Source organism: Lottia gigantea (genome assembly GCF_000327385.1).
Source record: "Lottia gigantea unplaced genomic scaffold LOTGIsca_52, whole genome shotgun sequence".
Lineage (NCBI taxonomy): Eukaryota > Metazoa > Mollusca > Gastropoda > Lottiidae > Lottia > Lottia gigantea.
The window spans coordinates 1,807,856-1,821,449 of NW_008709781.1; the positions used below are offsets into that span (position 1 = coordinate 1,807,856).

Here is a 13,594-nt window from a genome sequence, read left to right on the forward strand (position 1 = left end):
GTTGAGGAGATTCTTTCCTCATGTATGAAAATACCAAAAGAAAGTAAATGAAACATTAACAGTTGTTCATAAAATCCTATTCTATTTGGTTGTTCATACAGTCCTATTCTATTTGGTTGTTCATACAGTCCTATTTTAATCGGTTGTTCATACAGTCCTATTTTAATTGGTTGTTCATACAGTCCTATTTTAATTGGTTGTTCATACAGTCCTATTGTTCTATTCTATTTGGTTGTTCATACAGTCCTATTCTATTTGGTTGTTCATACAGTCCTATTCTATTTGGTTGTTCATACAGTCCTATTCTATTTGGTTGTTCATACAGTCCTATTTTAATTGGTTGTTCATACAGTCCTATTTTAATTGGTTGTTCATACAGTCCTATTGTTCTATTCTATTTGGTTGTTCATACCGTCCTTTTCTATTTGGTTGTTCATACAGTCCTATTCTATTTGGTTGTTCATACAGTCCTATTCTATTTGGTTGTTCATACAGTTCTATTCTATTTGGTTGTTCATACAGTCCTATTCTATTTGGTTGTTCATACAGTCCTATTCTATTTGGTTGTTCATACAGTCCTATTTTAATTGGTTGTTCTTAAAGTCCTATTTTATTGATCATTTTGGATTTTGACTAATGTTGGTACAGTACATTTTGGTGAGCTGGTTATCATCTCAGCTACAGAATGTTGTAAGGTGTTATTTGATGAGAGTTTCAAAGTGATATATAATATATTGTTGATTGGCCTAGCTTTTAATATTCACAACTAACATTTGTTGGCAAAAATCTGCTGAAATTGTTATGTATATAAAAGTATAAACTCTACATCCATATTGTATTTATTTCTGCATAATTTGTTTTGGCTGTCAGAACTCAGTAAGTCATCAACCTTTTATATTCTTGACTTTGATAGCAGAATGTTCTCATCTTTAACAAATGTGGTGTAAATGGCTTTAAGAATATATTGAGTAAAACGTGAATATTTAATGGTATATGTTCAAACGTACACAGACAGTGTGCAATTCATATGGGATTGATAAAATCAATTGATACACAATCCATATAAATCATTCTGTAGAAGCATGACTCTAGTACTAATTAATCTTCTTATAATAATTATTGCAACCAATCAATAAACTTGTTACATGTTTCATATTAACATTAGCCAATCAATAGCCTTGAAGAAAGCGTACGCAGCCATATTTTTTTCTGGTAAATGTGTTCAATAAACTGATATAAGATATAATCAAAATAGCCTGGAGCCTGAAGAATATGATTTTTAAACATTCATAGGTAGATCTTTTAAACCCAATTCTGGGGCAATTCTCAAATAAACAGGACAATGGATTAGACATTCTACAGTCATTTCCAAATAAAGAAAGTAGATTAAACTAATTTAGTAATCTTAATAGGCAAATATCATGTTGTCAGTAACTATAGAAAAAAAATTAAACATGCTCTTAAACAAAACAAAGTTTTGATTACAAATTTTGATAATAGTGCCATTATTTTCATCTTGAGTAATCTCACTCTGGAATTTATTTTATATCCAATACACATGAATGCGACAGAATTAGAAAAGATCAGTCAGTCTATATTTTGTGTATTTGAACAATATAATTCAAATGTCACGAAGTAAAGACCATAATCATATTCTTGCAAATCTTTTAATTATTTCATAAAATTTTGTAATCGGATAAAATATTGTTTACAAAAAGATGTGACATCCTATTTATCAGTTATTATATTTTTCATGTCTTACAGCTCGTGAATTTTGTGGCTACAATTATTGTAAATGCAGAAAAATTTGCCTGAAAAAACTTTTGTCTCAAAAAATAATAAAGTTTTCCAACCCTTATGACTGATTCAGGACTAGACTTAAATGAAACCCCTTTCAACATGTATCTGAAGGCAAAAATGTATCTATCAGTCAAATTATCATATAATTAATATAATATCTTACTAAAAGACAGAAGAAAGTAGATAGTATTATCAGTCCCTTCTGATACTGTACAAGACAAGATAGTAAGCAGTATGATCAGCCCATCTTATATTGTACAAGACAGAGGAAAGTAAGCAGTATAATCAGTCCTATCTGAAATTGTACAAGACAGAGGAAAGTAAGTAGTATAATCAGTCCTATCTTATATTGTACAAGACAGAAGACAGAGGAAAGTAAGCAGTGTAATCAGTCCTATCTGATATTGTACAAGACAGAGGGAAGTAGGCAGTATAATCAGTCCTATCTTATATTGTACAAGACAGAAGACAGAGGAAAGTAGGTAGTATAATCAGTCCTATCTTATATTGTACAAGACAGAGGAAAGTAGGCAGTATAATCAGTCCTATCTTATATTGTACAAGACAGAGGAAAGTAAGCAGTGTAATCAGTCCTATCTGATATTGTACAAGACAGAGGGAAGTAGGCAGTATAATCAGTCCTATCTTATATTGTACAAGACAGAGGAAAGTAGGTAGTATAATCAGTCCTATCTGATATTGTACAAGACAGAGGAAAGTAGGCAGTATAATCAGTCCTATCTTATATTGAACAAGACAGAGGAAAGTAGGTATTATAATCAGTCCAATCTTATATTGTACAAGACAGAAGACAGAAGAAAGTAGGCAGTATAATCAGTCCTATCTGATATTGTACAAGACAGAGGAAAGTAGGCAGTATAATCAGTCCTATCTTATATTGTACAAGACAGAGGAAAGTAGGCAGTATAATCAGTCCTATCTTATATTGTACAAGACAGAGGAAAGTAGGCAGTATAATCAGTCCTATCTTATATTGTACAAGACAGAGGAAAGTAGGCAGTATAATCAGTCCTATCTGATATTGTACAAGACAGAGGAAAGTAGGCAGTATAATCAGTCCTATCTTATATTGTACAAGACAGAGGAAAGTAGGCAGTATAATCAGTTCTATCTTATATTGTACAAGACAGAGGAAAGTAGGCAGTATAATCAGTCCTATCTGATATTGTACAAGACAGAGGAAAGTAAGTAGTATAATCAGTCCTATCTTATATTGTACAAGACAGAAGACAGAGGAAAGTAAGCAGTATAATCAGTCCTATCTGATATTGTACAAGACAGAGGGAAGTAGGCAGTATAATCAGTCCTATCTTATATTGTACAAGACAGAGGAAAGTAGGCAGTATAATCAGTCCTATCTTATATTGTACAAGACAGAGGGAAGTAGGCAGTATAATCAGTCCTATCTAATATTGTTAAAAAGAGATGAATTTATTATCACAGACATATAAATCTTGTATTTAAGAGAGAAGTACTGGAGTCTATATAATAGAAATCAATAGAATTTAATAGAAAATTCCATCATAAAACCTTGTTCAATAAAATATAGAAGGAAAATCTTGTACTAGCTATCAACTTGAAGACTTGAGCTATTGATATTCATACTAGAATTATTGTCTACCACACAAATGCATAGAGTAATCTCGAGATGAATTACATATAGAATCAATCAAGAACTATAGAACTGGAATGAACTATCTGTCCCCACGAGCAATTTGGTGTTACACTGACATCATTTTTAGCCTAGCCATGAAGGAGTGAATTATTTAAGTTGAATAATTAATGGTCCCAGCATCTACCACTATCACAAACCTTCTCAATTTTCAGGTACCAATGTCAAAAGTTTGTTAAAAACAAGCTGAATGTTGAACATACAAATGAGTTAAATTAGCTTGTCTCAATATTTATGGTATTGATATCTTAAATTATTCATAACTGTGTCATTTCCCTCAAAATATGATCTATATGTTTATTAAAGGCAAATAGAATGTGAAGACCTATAGATGATGTTAGAAGCCAGAAGAATACTGGTATAAAATATAGTCAGGAGATATTAGAAGAGTAATACTAGAAGAGTGTTATATCGATTCCATACATAATACTCATTGACAATAAAATAAGGCTTCAACACAAATGAAATTGATTTGAAGAAAAGGTGGAATTAAGAAAAAAGCCATTTTGTTGAGATGTCTGATTAATATAGTTTGTTTTGCCAGTGCTCAATATAGCTGTCAGCTGCACTAGTTTGTTTGATTAGAATAAAACACAATCAGTCCCAAGTTGAAATAAAATCAATATCTGCTGTTATCATGATTAAAAAACAGACAGGCCAAGAACAATCATATTATCATATTAATATTAAGTTTTAAATATTCTAGTATTAGGTCATATTTCATTAGAACATAAAAATTCAATTAGGTATTATTGTCAATCGATTAGGACTATAGAATTCTTATAGACTTAGCAAGTATTAATTTGCCAGAGTAAAAACAATGGCTACCAGCTTTATAATTTGTTGCTTAAGAATTTCTGAAAATACATGAAAATGATATGCATTAAAAATTGGTCAAGACATTAATTCACTTCTGGAGACATTTCTGCCACAAACAAGAGTAGTCTATTCTTCGAATTCAAGAGAGCCCCCCTAAATGAGTTAAATGTTTCCAATCATTCAACAATGTTCATCTTTACACCTGTCTTACTCCTGTATAAATATGTCAATATGAGGTACAGTTGGTCTGTCAAAGATTCGTTATAACAATATAATATATAATGACCACAAGGTATATTATAATATATCATCATTTACTAATTGATATATCTAATTAATATCTGTCAATATATATCACTGTCACTATTTCTCATTATAACACACTTACAATGACTAGGTTACACTGTCAATACTTAAACTGCCTTCAGCAGGTATGTTCAAACTTTTTATTTTTTATGGTACAGTAAGTCACAGTAGGGCTGTTAATGATCAGCCATGCATGGTTGGAGTTTCTTATCACTCATGTTCAATTGTCTGCTTTTGTTGAAGTTTTCAAAAACCTTACTTTTGCCAACAAGATTCAGTATTTGGAACACCCTCACGGAAAGGAGCTTTTCAGATAGGCATTTTTTACATGTTAATAAAGATGTAATACCAAATGATGTCTACATATCTGAAGAATATGGCTCAAAATAAAAAAATAACCACAGGTATCATATAGCTTGTTCCACCATCCATCCAACAAACCCACTGATATCATTTGCAACACAACATGTAGGTTTACTGAATGTATTTCAATATTAGCCTACCTAGTTGGCCTATGTTCTGTATTGTGTAATTATTTATATCAATTGAGACAAGATCAACAACTATACTTGATTTAGAATATTTGCACAGTACAGGGTATTTAATGTTAACAGAAACCTGGTTGATCCAGTGTAATAAACTATATTTTATTAGTGTAGATTCTATAGAGGCTGTATGTTCCTCTAGGTTGAAATTTTATATAAATATTTAAACATTAAAATAACAAAGTTATAATAACAATATTGTGAACTCTCCAGAGAGGAAGACTAGTCTAATAATTGACATACACAATGGTTTACTTCAGGGGAAGATGATCATAGCCACCTTAATCCAACATCAAAACCTGACATATGAACAATTGATCATGATACATCAGAGCAATGCTGGAAATTTGTCATGATGGTAGCACACATATGATATTCAATATCTAGCTTTTTCACGACTAATCATTAACATTGCCAATCAGATTTGGTATGTAATGTAACATGTAAGAGAAAAACCCATGAAAGACACAGATGAATATCAGCCATACCATTAATCTGATCATGAGATAAAGATTTCTAATGTAATATTTGACAGAGAATTGAACTCTTATGAAACTACAAATTCGATATCATAGGTTTTCATATTATAGACCAGACTGATTCTACCACACAACATACATAGAGCTAGAATATTTGGAATCCAGCCAAAATGTACATCAACCATTTTTTGTATCTAAATGGAAAATGTCAGATGAAATATTCACAAGCATCAATTAAATAAGATAGAACAGAAACCTGCAGTTTAAGTGGCATTACATTTGTATGTTAACTTTGTATTATATTTATCCATTAAATACTGCTGAAATGTTAGAATTAGATAAAAATTTCTATCTGAAACACATTCCATAAGTCTAGGTTCAAAAGCTGGCAGAAATTTAAGGGGACTTTCAAATGCCTATCCAAATCAAAAATCCACAAGCTGACAAAACCAATGCGGTACATACGAAAGTTGTCCAGGATCATTCAAGATGGAAATGAATATCAATCTAGTACTCTGAAAACTGTATACAGTACTGTATTTCTTCTAATCAGAAACACACAAGTCAACAATGTAGATGATAACAAGTTTATTTGTTGTTTGTGTTTTTTAAGAACTATAAATAATCTTTAACACCTAAAATAATGTCAAAATATGAAGAATGTGGAAGTTTATATGAAGATGATAATATCATTTATTTTATCTGAAATTCAATCTCTGGATCAATTCCAGAATAATAATGACAGAGCTATATTTAGAAAAATTTCAATTTTCTGTCATTGTGGGTGTCTGATCTTCTCTTTTTCTGATATAAAAATACATTTCATAATACTACAGTGCACATGAACAGGACATTAAAATAAAATCAAATGTAATTTCTGTATGAAATGAGGGGCATAATCAACAATACTGTTAACTTTCATGAGTTTTTCTGATGAAATTCTTTTTAACTTGAAACTGCTTTTCATAAGATTCTATTTTTGTATTAGAGGAGTTCTTTCAGTATAGACTATACTGACTGTATTTTAAATAATAATTATATTTTGTATGTTGTTTGTGCGTCACTATTAGGAATGTAGCTGGTATTGATTACAATGTTATTTTACAATATATTTCATTTCTTTTCAAGTATTGTTAAAATATGTTACATAATTCCATCCTATCTTAACTGTGAGGTAGGCTATACACCACACCCTTACCTTGACACCCAACTATATAAAATTCTGGCACTTTTGATAGCATTTTATAGTACAAATAGAATTTTACACATTTAAAAGAAAATCATGTAATTAGTTATTACACTATATTACTGTGATTAATGATAATGAATATACATCAAAGTTTTTAAGTGAGGACCCAAAGGTGTATGTACATTAAGGTAGTCAGCTTTCTTGTGCTCAGCAAAAAGGTGTCTTGGGGTTGATCCCTTCAAGGCATGAATAATTTTCTCATGAATCAGGAATTTTTTAGACAGAAGCCCTTTCAAATATATGTAATTTATTTTACCACAGTAACTTGAACATACATCAACATTAACAGCTAGAATGAAAACAAATTTAAGAACCAATAATTTATCATTTGATAGGCCTGCATGCTGTTTGTTTTAGAAAATAAATGTCATGTTATCTCTCTATTGTCAAGAAGATTTTTATGACAATGTAGAAGGAAAGAAATTTCATTAAAATGATGAGAGAAAAACCTCACTGTAATGATATGAGAAAATTACATTGTACAGGAATAGCAAACTGATCTTGTAGTTCAGAAATTAAAAAGTGTATTATATAAATTTCAGAAGCGTCACTCTTATAAGCTTTACAATACTAATGTAGTAGTTCAAGTTCTCCTTCCTCCTTCCGTTCCTTGATTTTTGAATGTTTAATTTTTATTATTTGTGGTTTAGCTGGATTTCTTTATCGCAAGGTCTCTTGAAGCAGTACTGATTTGAAATCATATCACTTACACGATTCCTTGGTGCCACAAATATATTAAGCACTTGGTAGTTCTTAAGGTATTTAATGTTATAAAAGCAGAATATTTAACATACTGTCTAGACCAGACTGTCTCTAATGATTGTCATTCCATTTCATAATTTATAGTTCTCTCAGGGGTACTTGTGAGACTGTGTTTGTCTTATGATTATTCTCACCTACACTTTTCATGTAGCTATTGTCTGAGACTGAGTTTTGCTGAAGCAATAACATCTTCTGTGTGAAGAGTAACTGAACTAATATAATTAAATGCCTACTGCACCCCTGTTTCACTATATCTTTTTCAAGGAAAATACATACTTTGATAACATTTTTGTTTTGTAATATTTCAAGTTGAAAATGTGGCATTATAAGTGAAAACCTATATGTCCCAGAATATTTTACTATGTGTTTTTCTTGTAGGGTTTATAGTTTATAAGTAACTATTACACACTCAGGATTTTGGTTAATCATCAATTTTCAGTTATCTATGCACCAACTAACATAATACAGAGACGCCCTAAAACTAATTTACAAAAGCTGGACTGGAATTGACAAGAGCTCATAAATCTGATAAAAACTGCTTGCTTTCTCCATTCAGTTTCAGATAATCACCAGCTTTTAAATTGCTTTGACATTTTCCTTGCCACATTATTTGTCCATCAAGTTAAGTCAGTGAGATATTGGCCCAGCACTAGGAAAGTCAAGTGAAGTAGATTTTCTAATTAAAATCTATTGGTCTGTAGTTTATGTAAGGTTTCCTGTTAGAATACCAAGACATGCCGATTAAAAATCAATAATATTCTATTTGACTGACAGCTACTGGAATTAAAGTTTAAATTTGTTTAACACAACCCAGTCGATTCTTTTGTTTCATAGATTATTATATTTACCACGGCTTGGATATGTTTTCAGTGCTTAATTTGTTCTCACTCTCACTAGAATCTTTGAAAAGAAATGGTTTCATACAGGTTTTTACACTCAGAAATAGAGAGTTTTGAAATATGACGTATTTATTCTATATTTTCAAGAAATGTGGCCATTCCCAGCTTTTATATTTCAGTAATCTTACCATGAATTACCTACTGATATGACACATGAAGTTTTGTGGTGGTATAATAGTGGGCAGGACATGTTCAGATGATAAAATCACCAAGATATTATTTAAAGAAGGTTGGCATGGGTTTACTCTTTATCTTTTGTACAACCTATTAACTCTTATATGCTCAGAATTTGGTATTTGGTATCAGTAATGTTTCAAGTCTTCAGACGATTCAAACTTTTGACACCTAATGAGCAGACACTATTTTTTCTTCCATTAGCATTACAAAATTTCATTCCTTAGAAAAAAATTCAAATTCACTCTCACTTTTCACAATTATAAATAAATCAATGAAACTCACCAATACATCTGTATGGTCGTACTTTATGAGAGTGTGTCTTTTTACCATTCTTATCTGGCCATTCAGAGATTGTTACCCAATAAGATGTCTCTACAATATTGGTGATTTCATGATCAGGATACATCTACAATTAAATAATAACATCATTCAATATAATTTTTCAGATATACCTCAAATTTGCAAGGCTGCTTGCCTTAAGAGTAACATGTACATGCTTTAGGGAATTTAAAGCAATACCCATGTACTAATAAAGTGCCAATAAATATTTGATACATCACTTATCGCAAAATATTTTACCACATACAGCCCTTCACGATAAGTGATGTCATCAAACCCTTAGTTTTAGTTGAATTGCAAAACCACAGACGTCTGAAAATTGGAATGATTCAAATTGATGCTATTAGTGTACCCGATACACATAAAAAGTTTAGAAAAAACCTCATTACGATCTCTTTAAGATCTAATACAAAATACCAGCAAAAAGCCTATTCTGGAACTACATGTTATTTTATCATCCTAGAGGAACAATGTCTATGGTTTTTAATATCATTTCTTACGCAGACATCTTTCTGCCACATACAGACATTAGACATGTCTCTTTCTTTCAAAGAGATAGACAGGTGGAAAATCTTGAGCTGCATTACGATTCTTAACTGAATCCATCACCTAGAAGCAATGTCACCCCATCTCCCTTATTTCAGGTTGGTTTCAGACTATTATGTACATTAAACAGGTCTAATGACTTAAAAGGTTAGCCTAGTCAACGATCCAGAACTTGACATTGTATACTTTAAACATGTTACTTATAAGGTATTTGGGCTAGGTTTTCAAGTTAGTTTGACAACAAGAAAGGTAGATATTGTCAATGAGACATAGTTTAGTATATAAGAAATTATAATGACTCTACTTATCATCCTGTCTCAAAATAACCCTTCCTTCTTTATATAGGCCAAACAAACTAGAAATATTTAACATACAGTTGTTATTTCATCAGTCACCATAATAAACAGATCCTCTATTTCAACACCTGTATGTTTTACTTTCATTTTACATCACTAGTGTGGAAGTATCATTTCAAAATTCAATCAAACTTTAGGTTTACATGAAAATATTTGTCAGTCATTTCTAAAAATATTTGCCATCGTTTGATTATCACATGTCTACCATGATAGGTATTTCATTTGAAATTGCAACAAAAGACCAAAGATTCACTGTGACCTTTAGTGACCCTAGAGTTTATTTTGTTAAAACTGGTTGCAGTTGTGGATAAGTTATAGGTCAGGTATTCTATAAATTCAGCTTGACTACATTCTAGCCCATACTGAAATAAGCTGGACATGTCCAATAAGCAATTTTCTTTTGTTTACATATGTATAACTGTTACCCTGTTCTAAAAACACCACATTTTATTACCATCCCCATTTATTTAAATAGCACAGCCAAAATCAAGAACTCTTATCAAAAATTCAAAACAAGATCAGAGGGCTGAAAAAGTGTTTGAGGTATCAGTCTGAATATGGGCCCAAAATATCATACAGGTGTTACTATATGTTAATTCTTGGCCCTGTACACAAAGTATAGGCTAACCTTTTGTAAGCTTATACATAGCTTTTCAAATTGTTCCTATATGAGAACCTGGTTTGCTTCAAGCAAATTTAATGTAATTTGGGTCAAGAGCTAAAGGTGAATGTATCTGAAAAAATGTCCATAAAACCTTATCCAGTAAATTGAAACCGGTTGGTAGAGTTGATATAGTATAAAGTAAACATTATCTTAAAGTCCAGACATACAGGATTAAAGCTTAGTTTACACTATGTCAAATAGGTGCACACCTAACTCATGACTCATATCACCTGTAACATAATTTCAGACAGCAGATATGCCATTGTGTGGAGACTGAATTAATATCAAACATACTATTGGACTCTGGCCAAAACATCAACTGTTTCAGTCATTAACTATTTTTATGGTACCTTAATTGACTTATTTGATATTCATATTATTGCATGGCCTCCATATTTCAACTATAATCTAGATTACAAGGAGGGTTGATGTCATAAATTAATTTTTTTCTGATTCATAGACATTGCTTTATTCAGTATATATATTTATATGTATTTTATGCTAGTTTGTAAAAAAAAAAGGATAGGCATTATGTTACCAGTAAGTGTGCAACTACATTTCAGCCCTATCCTCTTGACAATGATTTATGGTATGTTAAACATGTTTAAGGGGTTGACAAAATTGTTGTCATGAAATTGATTTTAGTGAAGAAAGGTAAATAATTACCATGAATGAACAGTGTTTTAAACCTTGCTATCAAACTAGACTTGTCTGACTAAACAATAAATTAACTTTGACCTACATTGTACTTCTCCTGTCTAGTCAATTAATTTACATTTTGTTCATGTCTGACTAGAATTAAATTTAGTGATATTGCAAAAATTATTAATCTCGTTAGAGTTAAAATGCCCATTCACATTTGAACTCGGTCTAGACCTGGCCATAAAATTCCAATTTTTTTTACCTATTACACTACGTTCCGAGAACAGTTCTATAAGAATAGTGTAAATGATCTGTTGGTATCAGACACATGTTAACGGAACTCTTTACGAAAGAGTTAATTATAGACATTCAAACTCAGAAGAAGGCAAATTTGTCTGCTCACAAAAATTGTAGAAAATATCAAGGGGTCAAGACCTTAGTAGTTATTTAAGTTTAATAAGAGTTGTACAGACTTGTTTCACACATATTTCATAATTTAGATTTTATGTTTTAAATTAGATGCTAAATTCCCAATAAATTGTTATTTCAAGTTCAAATCCTCAAATTCTGAACCAAAATGGCTGCTTGTGATACATACAACTATGGTCTCTTGCGTAGAATCAGCCAAAAACAGAAATTCCGCACTTCTATTGTATTTTGGGTCTTAAGATGAAAATAAGTGGGTAAATTTCAGGGTGGCCTGTTATAAACAGTAAAAAGCTAATAATAAACAACAAAGTATGTCAAATAAGATTACTGGTATTCATTGAGCCAATCATACCTCCCTACAGACAGAAAAAAACCATTCATTTAACTTAGTATACTTCATTATAAATAACATTTCCACAACGCTGCCAAAATTCTGCAAGCTACCTGTTTTTAACTTGTGCTATATAAATATGTGAATGCAGCTGTCAATACCAATTACTCAGGTCTAAGTGTTTAAGTAATGTTATTTGAGAGATCACCATAGAAATTACACTGATAATGAAGATATTCAATCTCTTAATGTACAAAAAATGAAAAAACATATATTCACAATATAATTTCTCACTATCTCCTAACAAATAAGCGCTACCACAAAAATACAAAACTCTTACTTTGGCTATAATACAATTATTTGGTCCCAATAGAGAATAGAATATAATGGAATATATCAAAGGGATTATTTAGTGATATCTCTGTACGCTCTCATTTAATAGCCAATAATATCCATATGATTGGACAGATTAATATATTTGGATTATTCAGATGTAAGTTTGACAGCACAACATTACCCTACCACAACTCAACACTATTTCGCAGCTCGAAATTTGAGTTATTCACGTTTGAAGGTTAAAAAGACGAGTCCTCTTTTCATGATACACAGCAATATATAGAAAAGACATATATATTGAGTCTTGAATAAAAAAAACTATGCGATTTTGTTCATTCCTAGTACTTCTGAAAACTATTTATATATATTTAAGACTCAAATAAACCCCTAAAAATGGTCCATTTGTCCCTTTAAATGAGGAAATTTCATGAATAAAACATATAAGTTATCTGTGTGCTACCGCCTTTAAAACTAGTCAATGAAGTAATGAAATTATCAACAATTTAAGTGGGAGGAAGTTTCAAATAATTCTCATAATGAGATAAGTTTTCCTTCCTAATATTGCTCTTAGTGGTGGTATTTCCATATTTTTTCTTTTAAACTATCAAGATTGCTTGCCAGATAAGGTATTGTACACAAAAACAGCAGTGCTAAAGAAATAAGCTAAAAGTGTATCAAGAATGTGTTTTCAGCCTCCATTTATACCATTTCATTCCTGGCAAAATAATGGAGTACTATTCCTTTGCAATGCTTAACATAAAATCTGATTCTTTGTAGGTGTCCAGAGTGATACAGTTCACTGTAAAAAACAAAGGAAGAAGTCTTTCTACATTAGACATAAACCTATCTTTTTTATCCTTAATTGCTAGTGTTCTTATACAAATGTAAGATAGCCTGTTAGTGTTAGCTACTGTCTATAACCAGAGAACTAACTAACAATAATTGATGAGTTACAAACAAAAGAATTTGTGAAAACCAGACTTAAATATCAGAAGTAGTTTGAAATCTCATCAAATAAACTGGAGACAAATTTCATCTCTCAGGAATATTGAAGCATACTATAGCTATTACCATGGTCTCTAGATTCTGTTGGTATTAACCCCTGACATTCAATTTATCATTCCATCTTATTATCATAACGCCCTGGTATCTGACATGTGTTATTATAGGGTTAATAGAACCTGCTGATTGACCTATACTACATCAGCAAAATGTTAGGAAC

At 31.1% G+C, this 13,594-nt stretch overlaps 1 protein-coding gene across 1 annotated transcript in view; it reads right to left on the bottom strand.

Annotated features, from left to right (window-relative positions):
- Positions 1 to 13,594, bottom strand: part of LOTGIDRAFT_204381 (hypothetical protein) — a 34,497-nt gene that overhangs the window by 17,239 nt on the left and 3,664 nt on the right. The window contains exons 2-3 of the mRNA XM_009062667.1: positions 9,507 to 9,527; positions 9,012 to 9,252 (exon numbers count right to left, since the gene is read on the bottom strand). Coding sequence (XP_009060915.1) covers positions 9,012 to 9,135 — 124 coding nt within the window. The 5' untranslated portion in view covers positions 9,136 to 9,252; positions 9,507 to 9,527. The remainder of the gene's footprint in view (positions 1 to 9,011; positions 9,253 to 9,506; positions 9,528 to 13,594) is intronic.